This window comes from Cydia pomonella, chromosome 19 (assembly GCF_033807575.1).
Source record: "Cydia pomonella isolate Wapato2018A chromosome 19, ilCydPomo1, whole genome shotgun sequence".
Taxonomy (NCBI): Eukaryota; Metazoa; Arthropoda; class Insecta; order Lepidoptera; family Tortricidae; genus Cydia; species Cydia pomonella.
This window is the reverse complement of record NC_084721.1, coordinates 3,549,138-3,569,725: the sequence shown is the minus strand read 5'-3', so window position 1 is coordinate 3,569,725 and position 20,588 is coordinate 3,549,138. Positions and strand designations below refer to the sequence as shown.

General features: G+C 45.7%; 2 protein-coding genes across 2 annotated transcripts; one reads left to right on the top strand and one right to left on the bottom strand.

Moving 5' to 3' along the window:
* Positions 1-1,103: 1,103 nt before the first annotated feature.
* LOC133528069 (CXXC-type zinc finger protein 1-like) lies at positions 1,104-14,917 on the bottom strand. The gene is made up of 10 exons (XM_061865279.1): positions 14,635-14,917; positions 14,434-14,555; positions 14,006-14,169; positions 13,265-13,388; positions 12,677-12,787; positions 12,039-12,228; positions 10,828-11,025; positions 5,337-5,543; positions 2,959-3,206; positions 1,104-2,161 (listed from the first exon to the last, which is right to left on the bottom strand). The coding sequence occupies exons 1-10, from the start codon at positions 14,659-14,661 to the stop codon at positions 2,065-2,067; spliced, it is 1,488 nt and encodes a 495-aa protein (XP_061721263.1). The 5' UTR covers positions 14,662-14,917; the 3' UTR covers positions 1,104-2,064.
* Positions 14,918-15,192: 275 nt separating this feature from the next.
* On the top strand, positions 15,193-18,926 carry LOC133528076 (dynein axonemal assembly factor 10). The gene is made up of 6 exons (XM_061865289.1): positions 15,193-15,700; positions 15,932-16,059; positions 16,850-17,067; positions 17,572-17,694; positions 18,174-18,286; positions 18,703-18,926. The coding sequence occupies exons 1-6, from the start codon at positions 15,417-15,419 to the stop codon at positions 18,908-18,910; spliced, it is 1,074 nt and encodes a 357-aa protein (XP_061721273.1). The 5' UTR covers positions 15,193-15,416; the 3' UTR covers positions 18,911-18,926.
* Positions 18,927-20,588: the final 1,662 nt, after the last annotated feature.

The following is a 20,588-nucleotide window of genomic DNA, read 5'->3' as shown; positions in this document are numbered from 1 at the left end:
GATGGTTATGGAGAGTAGAGACGCTTATTGACTGCACTTCACTATGAAGCCTGTATCGCCTTTTAAATCATTTGATCAATTTATTATATACAAAAAAATCAAAATGTATGTACAGCAATCTGAAAGTACATACTTTTTGGAAAATACTACCACTTGTATTTTTAAGAAACGGGGCTAAGGATGGTATTCCACCTGTCCAATGTGCATTGCGTTTCACTCTCTCATTAAGCAAAACGTGAGATGCAAATGCACATTGGACCAAGAAATCGGAGACTTGCATAACGATGCCGTGAAAAGGGCGTAAGTACATCAGAAATAAGAGACACACGCCGAGGCTTTAGTGAAGTGCACAAATTACTAAATCGTTCTAACATTACTATACTAGTGGTAATAAGAACTGAATGCTAGCCTTAATTTTATTTATAATAAGTGCTAGGATAATAATAAATCGCTCTTTTGAGTTAGAAAATTGATTTGTTGTTTTATTTGATCTACTCCGCGATGTCTTATGACTGACTCGTAGCAAGAGAATTTGAAATAGAGGTGGATTGTCAAAGCAAATTTTGTAGCGACAGTAACTTGAACGCCATCTTTCAACACACGGTTAAAACTTTTAGAACGCCATTTGACTTTGATCAAAAAGTGGCGCCATCTTACCGAGTATCGGCTAAAGGTTGTGGCGCCATCACCCGAAACGATGCCGCCATACGTTTGGCCTTTGAACTATTAGATGGCGCCACTTTTAGATATTTAACACATCGATATAACATCGATGAACGAATAAGGATCAAAGTCAAATGGCGTTCTAAAAGTTTTTATCCTGTGTAGAAAGATGGCAGTAAAATTTATTGCGGCTACAAAATTTTCTTTGACAATCCACCTCTATTTCAAATTCTCTGCTGGTAGCAAGATGTGTCAGCATCAAATAATGAAGGGCAGATTTGTCAAATCTAACCTTTAATAACATGACAATAGGAGTCAAGACACGCGTCTTTGTGAATGACACGATCTATAGATACAGGTTACAGCCAGTGACAGAATATACAGGAACACTATAACTTTGCCAAAATAGTTAATAAACGAACATAATAAAACAAACTAGGTACATTGATACACAATTTATTTTATTAACCAGATTATTTATACAGTTTGGATTTGTAAGTATTAATGGAAGAATTTTGAATTTGTCAATTTTCACTTAGGTATAAAAGTATTTTACAATTATTATTTTCTATACTTATTTATAATATCATAAGATATTATGAAAACTGTAAAGGTATTGCTTTAATCTCTTTCAAATTCATCTGGCTCTCAAAATCATCGTCACGTTACTGGTTGCGTAACGTGACGATGCAGTCAGTTTTTAATGCTTTCTTTACACATTTACTTGTACCTTATTTCTAAAAATGAAAGTAGAAAATTACAACAATAGTACATTACTATAGAGGCCGGGAAACGATAGGTTGCAGGCCAAATAGATATAGGCGGCCGAGCGCAGCGCGGTCAGGCAGGGATGCGCGGTCGGCAACCCTGTTTCTCGCCGAGATTTGTAGTGCTTTTCTTAAACTTGCAATGAAATAATAATAAAAATATGATGATGATGATGATTGTTTCATATCGTAATGTGATACATTATTCAGGGCGTGGGGTGTCCATGGGGAATACAAATTTGCTTAATTTTGCGCTACGACGTATACTTTAGGAGATACAGCCCTATAAAGATTTCTTTTTTTTTCTCTAGGGAAGTAGTCAAACCAAAAATATTGCTTATAGGTTTTTTTGATGGTTGAATGCCAAGACGTGTCACAATTTGACATTTAAAAACAAAAGGTTGCTTTACAGGCCTAGGTGTGTAAGGCTGTATGAAATTCCTTTACATATCATCTTCACTCATCGCACCTGATGTCATGTCATCGTATTTCCGGACCTAATTTGAAGTAAGTCAAGAGTCAAAAAAGAAAATTTCATTACAAATTTGAGAAAAATAAATTACTTTACATTCGCATTAGTAGTGGTGGTTTCTAATGATTCGATCGGTTTCCTCCTCTTGTGCCTTGTCCTGTGTCAGGAGTCCTTGGGCTTGTCGTTGACCTTGCCCGTGATGCGCTCCATCACCTCGTGGTTGTAGGTGGAGTGCAGCATCAGCCCCAGCACGCCCGCTCTGTACAATATTACAATTTTTTTTCGATAAATGTCTAATGTTAATCCACATCCTTATCTTTATTGCGAGTTAATTCGCTGCTAGGACAAATGTCATGTGTGGGGCAAGTATCCCCTATTTCTCCAATTAAATTAGTATTTTGGGGCAAATATTGCTGTCTTTAAGACTGTCATTTATCATTTATGTGATTATGAAATAAATTCATTCATTCAATGGGATGGCTGAGAGAATATTTACTGTTTGTTTGTTTGTGTGTGTGTGAATGCAGTATAATTTTTAATGGTTCTTTATTTAAGGAATCTGTAGCGAGGAACTAGTGTTTCAACTTCGATATTTACCATTTTATTTTATGGGGATCAATTGCTCAACCTGTCATTTTCACCTGGCAACAAGCGTGCCTGAGGCTCCACTCTCGTCCCAGTTCCTCAGCTAGGTCCTCACCTTCTCTAAATTGGTAATAACCGAGTATGGATATTTTAACTCTATTTAATAAGTTAAAGAATACCTGATGCTCCTTTTCTGTTCCACTAACTCCTTAGCCATCAACCACCTCCTGATAATCACTCTATCGTCAATTTCTGCCCACTGGTTTTTAAGAAGACTTCTTAAAATACTTTCAGAAATCAATATAAAGTTCTCACCTACACGTCATGGCATGCTTGATGCTCCCCTCCTGTTCCACTAATTCATCAGCCCTCAACCATTGTCTGACTGTCTCCATGTCAATCTCCGCCCTCCTAAGCATCTCATGGTCATGTTTGAGACAGGATTTCTTAAAACACCGTATAAAAACATACCTAGAAGCCATGGCATGCCTGATGCTCCTCTCCTGTTCCACCAGCTCGTCAGCGCGCAGCCACTGCCGGACTCTCTCCATGTCGATCTCCGCCCTCCTGAGCTTCTCCCACTGGTAGTGCTTGAGGCAGGCCTTCTTGGGCGCGCGGCAGAAGTCCCCGGTGGGCTCGAACAGGCGCCGCACGAGCGGGCAGCCGCACACGTCCGTGTCGCTCACTTTGGGGTCTTTGAAGTGCTCGGGGCACATTACCTGGAATTACGATATGATTCGATGATTTTTACTATTGCGAATTTAACTGAAAATGCGGAGAATCCGGTAACGATTTAAGAGAAAAAATTTAAAATTGATAGATTTAGTCGTTGAAATTGTACACCTTTTGTTACGTAATATCTAGATAACAAGTATTAGTTTCTTTTAGCACGTCTTCTCATCTTGCTTTATAATAATGATGTAGCAAGCGTGCGTCCCCGGTAATATGTGAGAAGGGACAGTTTTTAAAAATTCATCAAAAAATGATGGGGGTAAATTATACAAAATGATGTATAAGAACAGTTTCAGCGAATGTTGAAGATTGTTATGTATAAAAATTACGTTGAAGTTAAGTCGATTTTCAGAAAAAATTTCACTTATTTCGAAAAAAAAAAATTGTATTGAAATTTATATCATGAAATAAAATAATCTAATCTAATAATTTCTGGAGAAAATTGATTTCGTCTAACTTTCATTTACACTACTTCAAAATTAAAATAACAAAAATGTAGTTTATTAAAGTTGAAGTACAGGATATGTGTAATACGAAATTACCATTTTTAGCAGTCCAAACTTTACGAAATTTACAAATAAAATCACTGCTTTACACGCGTTTGACTAAACGTCCATCAGAAAAAAAAAACATTACTAATTAAGAGTCTGTTTTCTAAAAATTTATTTATTAAAATGAAAGATAACAAGACGTGCTAGAAACCAGTACTTTGTTAGATGAGTTTCCCAAACGCAGTTATTCCTTGCAGCTAATTTTCTTTTCGCATTTTTTCCCGAAAGCGATTATCCTAGTCACTTTTTTGTCCGGCAGCTTATTTTTACAGTCGCTTTGCTTCTCTTTCTGATATTTTTTTGTCTGAATTTTAACCTGCAGTTAATTTCTGAATTCTTTTTTTTCCTTGTTGTGTTTTTTTCCGTAGCTATATTTCCTAAACGTTTTCTCCCACCAGAGGTGTGTGGGGTCGAATAGTCGATTTGAAAATGTTAAAAATAATCATAATACTTTAAATGAATAAAGGGAAGGGAATCATTATTTTTAATTTGTTTAGAATCCATAAGTATTAATTTTCTAATGTATGTTGTTGCGGACAAGAACAAGAGGTATGGTCAATTACAAAAATATGGATACAATCAGAACGCTATAAATATGTATACACAACCTCATTGTCCTCATTAAGGTAGTGTATTTTTGACACGTCGATATTTTGTATCGATATAACATTTGCAGCTGACCGTACAGGATTTGATTTTTGTTATGAAAATAAATATATTTAACAACACATCATTGTTGTGGAAATACAAATGTGAAAAGTTGAACAAAACTTTTAGATAGGTATACAGGTTATGATATTTGCAGTTAGATAATCTTGATCTAATTATTCTATTAGGATTCCGGACAAAATAACTAAATAACTTTATATTTACCGAGAAACTTACTTAATATATGTTCTAAGGAATTATAACAAAACGAATAAAACAAAACACGTTTGTAAACAAATGCAAGCATGTTAAAAATTGCTTTAGGGAAATATTGCGAGCAATAAATAAACTACAGAGTAATAAAACGAATCTGAAAAAATGCGTTTATGAACAAATGCGGTCATGAAAGTCGCTACTGGAAAATAGTAAGACAGGGAAATTTAAAAAGTGGGAAAATTTGCGACTATGAATAACGGCGAAAAGAAAATTAGCTGCAAGGAATAACTGCGTTTGGGAAACTCATCTAACAAATCGTTATTTCTAATAGTTAACAAAAGATGTACAATTTCATCGGCTAAATCGGCCTCTTAATATAAAAACTTACCCGTAACCTCTTGCAGTAGGTCCCATTAGCAGGTTTGTAGTAGTCATAGAACATGCTCTGTCTGTCTATGCGAGTCCGATGCCTGAGGGCCTACCGCGAACTAAGTTCGACGTGTTGCCTTCCTGTCACACTTACGTACGAATTTACAAGTGCGACAGAGAGGCAACAAGTCGAACGTGGTTCGCGGTAGCCCCCCTTGAACCGAAGGAGGCCCGCGCCTCGCACTTGATGAAGCACTTGTCCATAATGTTTGACGATGCATCTCAATAGGTTTACTATAGCAAATTCCGCAGGCGGTTAATATAAGAACTTACCCGTAACCTCTTGCAGTAGGTCCCATTAGCAGGGTTGTAGTAGTCGCAGAACATGCTCTGTCCGTCGATGCGAGTCCGATGCCTGGAGCCGAAGGAGGCCTGCGCCTCGTACTTGATGAAGCACTTCTCCATATGTTTGACGGCGGTGCGCGAGTGGATCTCGTGGCCGCACGTGATGCAGTACATGGAGGTTTCGTCGTCGGCCTCCTGTTGGTGGAACAGTTTATGTTTATGTTATGGTTTGTGTAAAGTCGGTTTCCGAGATTGGTTGGTGAAAATTAGATTTTCTCAAATCTATGATGGCATTTATAACAATCATATTTAGGCACATATTGTGAGACACTACTTTCAGTTCTTATTTGTTTTTCTGATTTAATTTCTTGTTTTTTAATTATTTATATAAGAATTCAAGTCTTGGAGAGCACTGCTAAGGGAGAATAACAAAATTAGAGCATGTCCTTCTCTCCCAATGCATCAGGAGTTTACCAACCCGCCTATGGCGAGACTTAAGTCCCGTCGCCCGGCATACGCAGCCGCTGCAACACTCACATAAAATTCCTTCGATGTACAGCAGCTCTGGAAACAAGAATGGATGAGGCAAGCTGACGGCACCCCGGCCGGGAATATCGACCCGACTATGATGAACAAGGGGACCGACCTTCCTAGGAAACTATGGTGTCGCTTAAACCGCTTAAGAACCGGGCACGGACGATGCAACGATGATCCGGCATAAGTGGGGTAGGAGAGACTCCGCGCTAAGCGACTGCGGCATCGAGGACCAGACTATGGAGCACATCATCCAGCGGTGCCCACTCCGCGCATACTCGGGTAGCCCGGATGATCTATTAGACTTGACGCCCGATGCTGTGCAATGGTTGCAAACCTTGGATGTTGCCTTATAAATAATACTGTATGTGTATATGTATAATTTTGCCTATGTGACTATACCGGCCTAAGCTGCCACGATTAAATAAATAAGTCTTGGAGAGCCTTTACATTTCTAAGGATAATTTAACGATTTTTTTAAAATTATATTTTGTCTCCGACACTTACAGACTTTTGCATCTCTAATTTGTTGTTTGTATTTTTTTTTATCATAGTTCTTTTGTGTTATTCGACATTTAGAGACTGTATACATCTTCAGTAAAGTATCTAATATTTAATTGATTCCATATTTGTATTTTTCTATTTTCATTTATTGTTAAACTTTGACATTTAAAAGTGTCCCTATGGTGTATTTGCTGAATAAATTATTGATTGATATTCATATATTGTATTAAATGTGTATCTAGAGTCTAAGATAAATTCGTGTTTCAACCTTGACTGCTTAATACTTACCTCCTCCGTACATTGCGTGAACTCTGGTTGACAAAAGTTTACGTTTGACCATTCACTAGTTTACCTAACATAAAACGTAAGGCGTCGTACATCACCATTTTTCTCGGTTGTCAAATTTGGGGGTACAATTTCCTCTAAGACACACGTTTATGCAATAGCATTGATCCTTGGAAAAGTATTTTTTTACTCTCCTACCCTTTTTTAAATACTACGTCGGTGGCAAACAAGCATATGGCCCGCTCGTTGGTAAGCAGTCTCCGTAGCCTATGGACGCCTGCAACTCCAGAGGAGTTACATGCGCGTTGCCGACCCTAACACTGCGCACTCTCGTTGAGCTCTGGCAACCTTACTCACCGGCAGGAACACAACACCATGAGTAGAGTCTAGTGATATTTGGCTGCGGTTTTCTGGGGAAGTATACCCAGTTCGGCTCTGCTCTAGATCTGGAATGACATTCGCAGTGCTGCATCCTGCGAGATGACATTCACAATGGCCATACCTCTCTTTTGGACGTAATTTAAGGACATACCCGGGGCTCCCGGCTCTCACCTTCTCGGGCTGGTCCTGCACGGCGGCGCGCCGGGCCCGGAGCGCGGCGGCGTCCAGCGCGGCGTGCTGCTGGTCCAGCGCCCTGAGGGCCGCCTGCGCCTCTCACCTTCTCGGGCTGGTCCTGCACGGCGGCGCGCCGGGCCCGGAGCGCGGCGGCGTCCAGCGCGGCGTGCTGCTGGTCCAGCGCCCTGAGGGCCGCCTGCGCCTCTCACCTTCTCGGGCTGGTCCTGCACGGCGGCGCGCCGGGCCCGGAGCGCGGCGGCGTCCAGCGCGGCGTGCTGCTGGTCCAGCGCCCTGAGGGCCGCCTGCGCCTCTCACCTTCTCGGGCTGGTCCTGCACGGCAGCGCGCCGGGCCCGGAGCGCGGCGGCGTCCAGCGCGGCGTGCTGCTGGTCCAGCGCCCTGAGGGCCGCCTGCGCCTCTCACCTTCTCGGGCTGGTCCTGCACGGCGGCGCGCCGGGCCCGGAGCGCGGCGGCGTCCAGCGCGGCGTGCTGCTGGTCCAGCGCCCTGAGGGCCGCCTGCGCCTCTCACCTTCTCGGGCTGGTCCTGCACGGCGGCGCGCCGGGCCCGGAGCGCGGCGGCGTCCAGCGCGGCGTGCTGCTGGTCCAGCGCCCTGAGGGCCGCCTGCGCCTCTCACCTTCTCGGGCTGGTCCTGCACGGCGGCGCGCCGGGCCCGGAGCGCGGCGGCGTCCAGCGCGGCGTGCTGCTGGTCCAGCGCCCTGAGGGCCGCCTGCGCCTCTCACCTTCTCGGGCTGGTCCTGCACGGCGGCGCGCCGGGCCCGGAGCGCGGCGGCGTCCAGCGCGGCGTGCTGCTGGTCCAGCGCCCTGAGGGCCGCCTGCGCCTCTCACCTTCTCGGGCTGGTCCTGCACGGCGGCGCGCCGGGCCCGGAGCGCGGCGGCGTCCAGCGCGGCGTGCTGCTGGTCCAGCGCCCTGAGGGCCGCCTGCGCCTCTCACCTTCTCGGGCTGGTCCTGCACGGCGGCGCGCCGCGCCCGGTGCACGGCGGCGTCCAGCGCGGCGTGCTGCTGGTCCAGCGCCCTGAGGGCCGCCTGCGCCTCTCACCTTCTCGGGCTGGTCCTGCACGGCGGCGCGCCGCGCCCGGTGCACGGCGGCGTCCAGCGCGGCGTGCTGCTGGTCCAGCGCCCTGAGGGCCGCCTGCGCCTCTCACCTTCTCGGGCTGGTCCTGCACGGCGGCGCGCCGCGCCCGGTGCACGGCGGCGTCCAGCGCGGCGTGCTGCTGGTCCAGCGCCCTGAGGGCCGCCTGCGCCTCTCACCTTCTCGGGCTGGTCCTGCACGGCGGCGCGCCGCGCCCGGTGCACGGCGGCGTCCAGCGCGGCGTGCTGCTGGTCCAGCGCCCTGAGGGCCGCCTGCGCCTCTCACCTTCTCGGGCTGGTCCTGCACGGCGGCGCGCCGCGCCCGGTGCACGGCGGCGTCCAGCGCGGCGTGCTGCTGGTCCAGCGCCCTGAGGGCCGCCTGCGCCTCTCACCTTCTCGGGCTGGTCCTGCACGGCGGCGCGCCGCGCCCGGTGCACGGCGGCGTCCAGCGCGGCGTGCTGCTGGTCCAGCGCCCTGAGGGCCGCCTGCGCCTCTCACCTTCTCGGGCTGGTCCTGCACGGCGGCGCGCCGCGCCCGGTGCACGGCGGCGTCCAGCGCGGCGTGCTGCTGGTCCAGCGCCCTGAGGGCCGCCTGCGCCTCTCACCTTCTCGGGCTGGTCCTGCACGGCGGCGCGCCGCGCCCGGTGCACGGCGGCGTCCAGCGCGGCGTGCTGCTGGTCCAGCGCCCTGAGGGCCGCCTGCGCCTCTCACCTTCTCGGGCTGGTCCTGCACGGCGGCGCGCCGCGCCCGGTGCACGGCGGCGTCCAGCGCGGCGTGCTGCTGGTCCAGCGCCCTGAGGGCCGCCTGCGCCTCTCACCTTCTCGGGCTGGTCCTGCACGGCGGCGCGCCGCGCCCGGTGCACGGCGGCGTCCAGCGCGGCGTGCTGCTGGTCCAGCGCCCTGAGGGCCGCCTGCGCCTCTCACCTTCTCGGGCTGGTCCTGCACGGCGGCGCGCCGCGCCCGGTGCACGGCGGCGTCCAGCGCGGCGTGCTGCTGGTCCAGCGCCCTGAGGGCCGCCTGCGCCTCTCACCTTCTCGGGCTGGTCCTGCACGGCGGCGCGCCGCGCCCGGTGCACGGCGGCGTCCAGCGCGGCGTGCTGCTGGTCCAGCGCCCTGAGGGCCGCCTGCGCCTCTCACCTTCTCGGGCTGGTCCTGCACGGCGGCGCGCCGCGCCCGGTGCACGGCGGCGTCCAGCGCGGCGTGCTGCTGGTCCAGCGCCCTGAGGGCCGCCTGCGCCTCTCACCTTCTCGGGCTGGTCCTGCACGGCGGCGCGCCGCGCCCGGTGCACGGCGGCGTCCAGCGCGGCGTGCTGCTGGTCCAGCGCCCTGAGGGCCGCCTGCGCCTCTCACCTTCTCGGGCTGGTCCTGCACGGCGGCGCGCCGCGCCCGGTGCACGGCGGCGTCCAGCGCGGCGTGCTGCTGGTCCAGCGCCCTGAGGGCCGCCTGCGCCTCTCACCTTCTCGGGCTGGTCCTGCACGGCGGCGCGCCGCGCCCGGTGCACGGCGGCGTCCAGCGCGGCGTGCTGCTGGTCCAGCGCCCTGAGGGCCGCCTGCGCCTCTCACCTTCTCGGGCTGGTCCTGCACGGCGGCGCGCCGCGCCCGGTGCACGGCGGCGTCCAGCGCGGCGTGCTGCTGGTCCAGCGCCCTGAGGGCCGCCTGCGCCTCTCACCTTCTCGGGCTGGTCCTGCACGGCGGCGCGCCGCGCCCGGTGCACGGCGGCGTCCAGCGCGGCGTGCTGCTGGTCCAGCGCCCTGAGGGCCGCCTGCGCCTCTCACCTTCTCGGGCTGGTCCTGCACGGCGGCGCGCCGCGCCCGGTGCACGGCGGCGTCCAGCGCGGCGTGCTGCTGGTCCAGCGCCCTGAGGGCCGCCTGCGCCTCTCACCTTCTCGGGCTGGTCCTGCACGGCGGCGCGCCGCGCCCGGTGCACGGCGGCGTCCAGCGCGGCGTGCTGCTGGTCCAGCGCCCTGAGGGCCGCCTGCGCCTCTCACCTTCTCGGGCTGGTCCTGCACGGCGGCGCGCCGCGCCCGGTGCACGGCGGCGTCCAGCGCGGCGTGCTGCTGGTCCAGCGCCCTGAGGGCCGCCTGCGCCTCTCACCTTCTCGGGCTGGTCCTGCACGGCGGCGCGCCGCGCCCGGTGCACGGCGGCGTCCAGCGCGGCGTGCTGCTGGTCCAGCGCCCTGAGGGCCGCCTGCGCCTCTCACCTTCTCGGGCTGGTCCTGCACGGCGGCGCGCCGCGCCCGGTGCACGGCGGCGTCCAGCGCGGCGTGCTGCTGGTCCAGCGCCCTGAGGGCCGCCTGCGCCTCTCACCTTCTCGGGCTGGTCCTGCACGGCGGCGCGCCGCGCCCGGTGCACGGCGGCGTCCAGCGCGGCGTGCTGCTGGTCCAGCGCCCTGAGGGCCGCCTGCGCCTCTCACCTTCTCGGGCTGGTCCTGCACGGCGGCGCGCCGCGCCCGGTGCACGGCGGCGTCCAGCGCGGCGTGCTGCTGGTCCAGCGCCCTGAGGGCCGCCTGCGCCTCTCACCTTCTCGGGCTGGTCCTGCACGGCGGCGCGCCGCGCCCGGTGCACGGCGGCGTCCAGCGCGGCGTGCTGCTGGTCCAGCGCCCGCAGCGCCGCCTGCGCGCGCGCCAGCCCGCCGCGGACCACCTCCAGCGCCTTGCGGTTGCGCTGCTCGGCCACGCAGCTGGACAGCGACCACTCCTGGATGCGCTGGGGGAGCACCTGCCGATACGATATAGGTCTAATAGTACATTCTAGGAGAGGCTGGAAAACCGCTCAAAGATGGAGGAGTGAGTTTGAGACACGTCAGTCCATCTTTAGCGTTTCCGACCGACTCATTACATAGTGCTTTTCGTGATTACTGCGAAGAAATTACAAAACATTTGCATAACTATAAGTACTTTAATAGAAATTTTTACACTTCTTTCTCAACAAGTGAGGCGCGTCCCAGGCAGGCACGCCCTTGGGGGCGTAGTGATTCCATGGGGGGCGCTGCGAAAGGCTCCAAATTTACCCCTTTATTCATAAAACTTTACAAGCCTCAATTAGTTATGTACCTAATATAAAAGTTGGGTGAAGCGCATGGGGAGCTTCCTGGACTAAAAGACAAGTTATTGAGGACAGGATAGTAGTTCATCCTAAAAAATCCGAGCTGTAGCCAACCTGATCCAACACAGCGATGAGCAGTACTTCGACCCGTACGACGCCGCTCGAGTGCCTTGGGGTCCATAGCATTGCCTAGACTCCATGTGCAATGGGGCTATTGGGACCGAGCGAAGTGCATGGTGGAAGTAAAGCGATCCCAGCGCATAAGGTGGTAAACATTAGAATTTATAGAACTCGAAATGAAACTTTAATTTACGACTACTTCTGAAATATTCATTTAAATTGTATGGTGTAAGGGACCATCGTAATTTGTATGAAATGCTTAATATAACTAACATATTTAATTTGATAATTATTAATACTGTGTAAATAGCTTTGCAAATGACACATATTATGTGATCTTTTTCTAGAATTTACACAAAACCTTAGCAAGTAGTATAACTTTTGTATAACCTCAACTTTCCTCAAGAATCACTCTATTGATAGATGAAAGTCGTATGAAAATACGTTCAGTAGTTTTTAGTTTTGGAGTAGTTTTATAAGATGTGAATTAACGTTTTCCCCTAGATTTGCGGACGCTAGGTTGCGTGACAGTCGTGCTCATAGCGAATAGATTCAATATTACTCACTTGATAAATCCTAGCTGTGGCCAGCCTGATGCCGCACTGCGACGAGCAATACTTGGACCCATACAGCGCCGCTCGGGTGCATTGGGGTCCGTAGCATTGTCTGGGTTCCATGGTCTGCAAGTGCGCTATAGATTCTTCAGGCTCGTAGGTTTCTCGTTCGTGATGCTTCTTTTTCACTCTGTTGCTGCTGCTGTAGGGAAAATAATAATAATTAACACTTTTTGATATTTAACTAATTTAACACCAATCAGTGAGAGAATAAGGATCAAACTAAAATGGCGTTCTAAAAGTTTTTGTCATGTGTAGAAAGATGGCAGTAAATTTACTGTGGCTACAAAATTTATTTTGACAATCAACCTTTATTTCGAATTCTTTTTGATACTACTAGGCAATTTTGTACTGCCAAAAAGTATAAGTAAAATGTACGTATATTCAAAGAAAGGGACAGTTCTCCCTGAAGCTATCTCGCTTGGCATGTTTTTTGGAGCAGAGTTCGCATTCTACTAATATGTCTATGAAGTATTATATCCACATAATAATACTATGATTGTCAATTCGGGTCTGTGAACATCATGCAAACACACGAAAGACTGATGTAAATTGACCATAGTTTAAATTCAGTTATTAACACAAATTACCTGGATTGCCGTGATGGCTTCTTACTCTTGAGTATGCAGACCCGTTGCCTACATTTCATCTTCAGCTTGTTGCTGCCTCCGAATTTGAACATGTCCTCACATGCTTCACAGCTGCAATTCAAGAAGTATTCTAACTTTTGGAAGTCTAATCATTGTATTGCAATTTTCCGCAACTCGACGACTGGCGCCTATTTTGCGTGACATGGGTGGGGGGGGGAGGGGGTAATATTTCAAACCTTTGATGTCTTATCATGCTCAAAGCAGTAATATTCCATCTTTCTTTATATCACAAGTACTGAAATAAAATTGCAAATGGCAAAAGTTTTAGGGCTCTATATAAACGGAAATGTTTAAGATTACTCATCTCCAAAGCATTTTATTTATTAATGTATAGAACAAGAAAGATATGTGAAAACAGTGTTTTCATTTAGTGTTCTGAGCAAGCATTTTGTTTTGAGGAAACATTTGCTCTTCCCATTTACTAATGGAGCAAATGTTTCCAATATACCAAACAAACAATTGCCCTTTTACCAAACGAATGATTGCTTTGCTGTTCAGAACAGTAAAAACTTGGCTTGAAAAACATACTGTCCACAATCCTGTAACTGCAAGCATCCTGGGCAGTCCCCGCAGCCATCTTTGTTGCTTGTTCTTTTGGACTTGTTCTCCGAGTGGTCCTTCTCCTTGCGTTTCTTCTTTCTGTCATCTCGAACTGGTGGTAAAAACAAATTATGGTGTATAGTAGAAATGAGTTATTAAAGCAAAGATACATTGATTCACATGCTTAAAATCTAACACAATTTCGTGCTTCGAATTAGACAGGTAAAAAACTGTACAGGTCTATAAATTTTGAAGTTGACATTTAGACAATTCAGTGAACGCAAAACATATGGCGCTGTACAGTGCTATCTGTTGTGGATGTCAAACTAAGGGGTACCTTTTTTTTTCGTAGACTTTCTCTTTGCTTATAGTATTTGTTTCAGTGGCTAACACAAGTACCTATTAAGAGCATAAAGTAGCTGCATACTTTTAGCCTATACTTTTCTTTGAGCCCAGCTTATTTATGCAAAAATATGACAGAAGATACAGAAACATGTAACAAAAAAGGAAGTTTAATTCATAAAATTTAAAATCTGCATATCATAATGCAGTAAATCTGGATATTAGTATAAACATTATTAGGCGGGTCCACACAGAGTGAGCATACCACTCTGATCATAATCAAACCCCTTAGTCTAAGGTTTAACGAGAGCAAAAATGCACTTCTGCAAATGCCTAATCAAACAACTAAAGAAAATTAGACATGTCAATTTACTATAGCATGCCTACCCGGCTCATCATCATTCTCCCTCTTCTGCGGCCTGAAGCGAGTCTTTAAAGTAGGGTCTTCCTCCCGGCAGCGCTCGCAGAAATAGTTCTTTATGTACTTTGCTTCTCGCTCCGATATGTTTATGCAATCTCCGTGGTACCACTCTTCACAGGCATCACAGGCTCTGAAATAGACGTACCACAGTTTAAATTTGTTGATGGTTGTCTATTACTAACCATTTTTGTCTTTGTGAAATCGGAACCAACTCGGCAAATGAATGTGGAAGTGCCATCCTGAACGTTAAATTCAGAAATGTAGACAGAGAAGTATTGCTTATTTATATTGAATAGTATTCAACGTACAGGTACCATATAAAACTTTCTTACTGACAGATAATTATAGCAAGTTTAGTTTCTAATCAAGATTAAAAGGTGACCAAAATACGAACATCATAAATCGCGAACTGTCTGAAGACCGGCATATGCAATACGCCTGCCCGGCCTGGTTCAGCAGCGATGTGATCTTCGACTGCCTCTCTGGCAAGTCAAACTGCTTCGCGATGTCCGCTTTCTGTAAATACAAGTAATTAGTGGTAAAGAGGATAAGAACAAAAAAGGTTATCATGAACAGATTTGGATCACAAACGTACGCTTTTCTTGCTCTTCCTTTCGCTCATTTTGAACAATTATAGGTTATTTTTGCAATGAATAAAATGATATCACTAAATATACGATTAAATTCATTAATTTCTTATTTTGCACGCATTTACAATAATCTTTTTTTATAATGCAATGATTAAGGATGCCTTTAGCAGCGTCAGCGTTAAGATCTTTTATCGATAATACAATAGCACTATTGGTTTATAGCACGAGACGAAATAACGAAAACGAATAGATATTACTCTAAGTCGTCAATCATTTAACTACAACACTTTTGTACTATCAATTCTATCAGCGTCATATAATTAATTTAAGGGTTTATTGAGTTTAATGAATATTTAATTTCCACTGCCGTCTTTTACTTTATCGACATTCCAAATTATGCGTTAAGAGTACATCACTATATACGTCAAAGTGCTGTCAAATCATAGACAATAAATTATAGATAATATACGAAGGTAAATTAAGAAAAATATAATTGTTTCTGATATAAACACCATAAAAATAATCGTTAAGATTAATAACTTGCTGAGATGTACTAATAGTAAAACTGCATGCAAATTTGTAAAACCTTTTTTTTATTCGATGACTTTGCTGGCAAATATTTCAATCTAAAGTGCCAGATAATTAAAAAAACACGTTAAACGTCACTTTTGTTACCATGACAACTGAAATGTGTTTATTCGATGGTAGATTGGTGGAATTTGAGGTTGTTTTTATTCGTTAAATAAGTGATTGGGGTCAAGGAAAACTATATAATAAATCTGTTAAAATGGAAAGCTTAGATACTCCTCAAATTATAACACACATTGAACACAATATCAATCACTCCATATTTGATTGCAAATGGATTCCGTGTTCTGCAAAGTTTGTTGTTATTGGTTGCATACCCAAAGGGCATGGAACGATTGAAATCTTCGAAATAACTGCAGGTGAAGTGAAAAAAATAAAGGAGATTGAAAGGCCGAATTCTTTTAAATGTGGAACGTTCGGTGCGACCAGCGATGTAGAGAGAAGATTGGCTACAGGCGATTTTAAGGGTACTTTGGAAATATGGTAAGAATGCTCAGAAAACTATCACCGTCATTATTATTATTATTTTATTTGATACACTAGCAGCTCTTGGAGTTGATGCGTGTAAATCGCAGCATTGACTATAAAGTCTGTATCTTTAGGTAGTTAAATAAATTGAAATAATTTTTTTTTTACATTTTCGGGTACTTGAAACTATTATCAGCTGAACAACCAAATATAAAACTGTAATATTAAATAATTTTTTTTTCTCAGGGATATGGAGAAGAGCTGTCAAGTGTACATAACAAAGGAGCACACAGATATCATAAACTCGATAGATGGCATGGGCGGCAACACAGTTGGCTGTGGGGCGCCAGAAATTGTCACCGGCAGCAGAGATGGTACAACTTGTGAACATTGTATTATGTCTAATTTTAAACCTCTAAATGTTACACTGTCTAATTTATTCAGGAGTAATGAAATGTTTGTAATTTTATACGTCATGACCTGTTTACATGCCAATTTTTCTTTCTCAAAGTACCATACTCCCACAATTCTAAAAGTTCAAATCGACGTGGTGTCATAATTACTTAATCTCAAAATACCTAAATTATCGAGTGCTATTTTATCCAATATTGTCATCTTTAGTTCCAGCAAACTGTTAAAAAATAATAATTAATGCTAAGAAGTTTATAAAATTGCACTTAAGACATAGCTAACTTAACTCTTTAAATGGTATATTTCGTTTTAAGTTATTGGAATTTTATTAATCAAATATGAAATTTAAATGACAATATCGGTCGGGAGTCAACGGCCTACCACTACAAGGGTTAACATATTTAAAAAAGAAATCCCATCGGAAACTCGGCATTACTTAACATACTTTTGGAGACTTGGACGATATGAATAAGAGTCTATATGGGATTCCACTATTTGAAGAAAAAAACAATTTGTAATTTCAGCACTTTGGGCCAAAGTTGTTATGAAATATAGGACAAATAAAGACAGATGATATTTAGGTGCAATGAAACCAAAGTACTTAAATTACTTGTCTTCTTATTCCTCTAAAGTATAACTTTGGCTTGCATTTTGACTTTAGTTGGTTATATATCACAACTTTCACAACCCATCCTTCCATGTATTTGGACAATGCTGAATTGGTAGACCTCAAATTATCCTTTCGTGTAACAGGCACAGTAAAAGTTTGGGATCAAAGACAGCGGGGCAAGCCCGTGGCAAACATGCAGCCGGTGAAAGGTGAGGGCAAACGGGACTGCTGGTCTGTTTGCTTTGGGAACTCATTCAACGACTCGGAGCGCATTGTTGTCGCCGGTTATGATAATGGAGACCTGAAGATGTTTGATCTGAGGACCATGTCACTCAGATGGGAATGTAACTTGAAGAATGGGGTGAGATACAGACTTCTTTGTTTGATATGATATATTAAGACATAAACTGAATAGAGTAAGTTCCTTGCGCGTGTAGAGTGCTTAGGCAAGATGCGCTAGTTACTTGCGTGTGCAAATTGCGTGCGTAGACAGAACGCGCCAGTTTCTTGCTCCAGTCGCGATGGTAATGCGCAAATAACACGGACATGCGCGTCGCAGACACGCAAGTTACGTGCGCAAATACCTTGCGATGGTATATGCATGAGTTGCTGCTAGTTACTTGCGTGCGTAGACAGAACGCGCCTGTTCCTCGCCCCACTCGCGCTGGTAATGCGCAAATAACACGGACTTGCGCGTCGCACACACGCAAGTTACGTGCGCAAGTAGCTTGCGATGGTATATGCATGAGTTGCTGGGTATTTATACATTTGTTTACATTATTCATAAAATCTGCGCAAGTTCCTTATCTTGCACAAGTTACTTGCACCTTTGGAATTATAATTGCATCGTTGTGTTTTATTTCAGGTATGCCACGCAGAGTTTGATCGTAAGGACATCCCCATGAACAAGCTGGTAGCCACCACGTTGGAGGGGAAGTTCCACGTGTTTGACGTGCGCACTCAAAATCCTACTAAGGGATTTGCGCAGGTAATTTTTCTCTGATTTCTATGAGGCTTTTACAGAACTTATATTATTATTATTGTAATACCTATAGGTAATTAGGTAGCTACCGTCTTTTTTTTTTTTATATACTACGTCGGTGGCAAACAAGCATACGGCCTGCCTGATGGTAAGCGGTCTCCGTAGCCTATGTACACCTGCAACTCCAGAGGAGTTACATGCGCGTTGCCGACCCTAACCCCACCCCCCTCGTTGAGCTCTGGCAACCTTACTCACCGGCAGGAACACAACACTATGAGTAGGGTCAAGTGTTATTTGGCTGCGGTTTTCTGTAAGGTGGAGGTACTTCCCCAGTTGGGCTCTGCTCTAGATCTGGAATGACATCTGCTGTGCTGTGCCCTACCACACAAGGCGAGATGACATTCACATTGCCCATACTTTTTTTTTTTGGACGTAGTTTAAGGACATACCCGGGTCCACATTTTATAATAGTTACACATTTCCAGGTATTAGAAAATGCAGTGAAAAGCGGTACAATTTGGGTGGCGCGACATCTGCCACAAAATCGGGACCTGTTTGTGACGTGTTGTGGAAACGGCCAAGCGACTCTCTGGAAATAGTAAGTTTTAATTCTTGTGGCAATAAGTATTTGAGTACCTACCTATATACAGTTTATATTTTAGAAATCGATTTAAACTAGGTATATGTATGATGTTTGTGTTCATGACAAAAAGCATTCAAAGGGTTAATAAAGTCGGACCACGCTAAGTTTTCATGTCAAGTGCTACGACAAGTATGGAGCTTACCTATTTTATTATATGGGGATATGCATGCATTCTAACTGCCAAGTTTGTGCAAAGTTAGGGTGGTCAGAGTCTAGATATTTATCGAGTGAATTTGACATTCGGGGCCTAATAATGCTGGATTAAGTCAAGGAACACATTCGTTCAATTCAATGCGATTTCCGTTCCGATGAAACAAGCTAATCCGGAGTCGCGTCGACAAAAGTGACTCAAGAGAAGTAATAATTTTCAGCGAATACCCAGAGCAGAGGTTCCGCATGGACCAGCAAGGCGTGTCCGTCGGGGTCCCCGGGACCCTGAAGCGACTGCAACGCATGGTAGTAAGCACTCAGCCGATCAACTCACTGGACTGGAATCGCGACCATCTTGGCCTGGCCGTGGCTACAGCCTACGACCAATACGTGCGCGTTATTGTGACGACTAAGCTCAATATACAATAAACTATTTATTATTTCATTGTTGTTTTTGTTACCCCGCTAGTAGAAAAACTAGAGACGCTCTACACTATCGTCTTTTGAGCGTCGGCGTCTAGTCAGCGGCACACAAAATGGCGTCGCTATGCGACGTTGTGTCGAGCCATAGATTTGATTAGAAGCCGGCGCTCGGAAGACGCTAGTGTGGGGTCACGTAGGATCAGTGGTATGCTGGAATTCGAATATAGCTGCAGTTCACACCTGACGTTAGTGACACGGGGTTAGCGTGAGCTTGCCTATCCCTTGTGCGTCGTTTACCTGTAGCCGCTGCGCCGGGATTACCGGAGTCTCTGATACCATGAGTTGAGTACTCGCGCGAATCCATACACCTAGCGTGACTTACCCACCACGAGAACCCAAGTTACAAGAGCGCAAGTTATGTAGCCAGTCTGAAGCGGTGATAGACGCAGCGTTGAACGCATGGGATCACGGAATGTAGGTAAAATGACAATGCGCTTGCCGCTGCCGCTGCGTTTACCGCGTAAAAAGATGACCCGTCATTAATTAATTAATTACTTCATGATTATTTTTTTATTATTAATTTTTAAGTGTTTCTTTTTTATTATTATTATATTATGTAATTAGTAATGTATGGGTCTTGTTATCTGAAATAAATGATTAAATGAAATTAGATTATCTGATTTTAAAATGGGTGTGCAGCAAACACAAATTGCACTTTTGAATTTGGTGAGAGTCAGAATGGCGGGTGTACCTAAATAAAATCAAATGAAAAGCATACCATATTTTCGTACCTAATTTGTACTATTTAGTACCTCGTTTAAAAAAATTTGTACCTCACGGTACGTAAAGTTATCACCAAAAAACAGGTCACCCGCCATTCTGACTGTCAGAATGGCGGGTGTACTTTATTACGATAAATTCTATAAAAGCCAAATTTTTGTACCTTTTTTGTACCTTCATATTCAATTATAATATGAGTCATTTTATTTGTGCTTTCCAAGTTTTACTCATTTTATATTTTGCTTGCTATTACAATTTTGCAGGCGTTATAATTTTTCAAGTTATCGATTTAATTTTTAAGAAAAAACGCTAAGGTACAATTATTTTTATTACGCCAGGATTTAGTACCTTTAATGTTTAATCTGTTAAGTTTATATAACTCAGAAAATCATATCTTAAAAATGATTTTTCTTAGGAAGATTTCTTTGAATTGGCGCCTAGCCTTTTTACACGCTAAGGTACAATTATTTTTATTACGCCAGGATTTAGTACCTTTAATGTTTAATCTGTTAAGTTCTAATAGCTCAGAAAATCATGTCTTAAAAATGATTTTTCTTAGGAAGATTTCTTTGAATTGGCGCCTAGCCTTTTTTAAGACATGATTTGACGCCTGCAAAATTGTAATAGCAAGCAAAATATAAAATGAGTAAAACTTGGAAACCAAAAATAAAATGACTCGTATTATAATTGAATATGAAGGTACAAAAAAGGTACAAAAATTAGGCTTTTATAGAATTTATCAATAACCACGGGAACATAGCGTAATAAAGTACACCCGCCATTCTGACTGTCAGGATGGCGGGTGACCTGTTTTATGGTGATAACTTTAAGTACCGTGAGGTACAATTTTTTTAAAGGAGGTACTAAATAGTACAAAGTAGGTACAAAAATATGGTATGGTTTT

Excerpts from the sequence above, each read along its gene's own strand:
- LOC133528069 (XM_061865279.1), bottom strand. The coding sequence starts at position 14,661 with ATGAGCGAAAGGAAGAGCAAGAAAAGC. Across the intron at positions 14,170-14,433 it reads GACAGTTCGCGATTTATGAT|AGCCTGTGATGCCTGTGAAG; the intron begins GTTCGTATTTTG and ends CGTCTATTTCAG. Across the intron at positions 13,389-14,005 it reads GGAGAATGATGATGAGCCGG|TTCGAGATGACAGAAAGAAG; the intron begins GTAGGCATGCTA and ends TTTTACCACCAG.
- LOC133528076 (XM_061865289.1), top strand. The coding sequence starts at position 15,417 with ATGGAAAGCTTAGATACTCCTCAAATTATAACACACATTGAACACAAT. Across the intron at positions 17,068-17,571 it reads AATGTAACTTGAAGAATGGG|GTATGCCACGCAGAGTTTGA; the intron begins GTGAGATACAGA and ends GTTTTATTTCAG. Across the intron at positions 17,695-18,173 it reads CTACTAAGGGATTTGCGCAG|GTATTAGAAAATGCAGTGAA; the intron begins GTAATTTTTCTC and ends ACACATTTCCAG.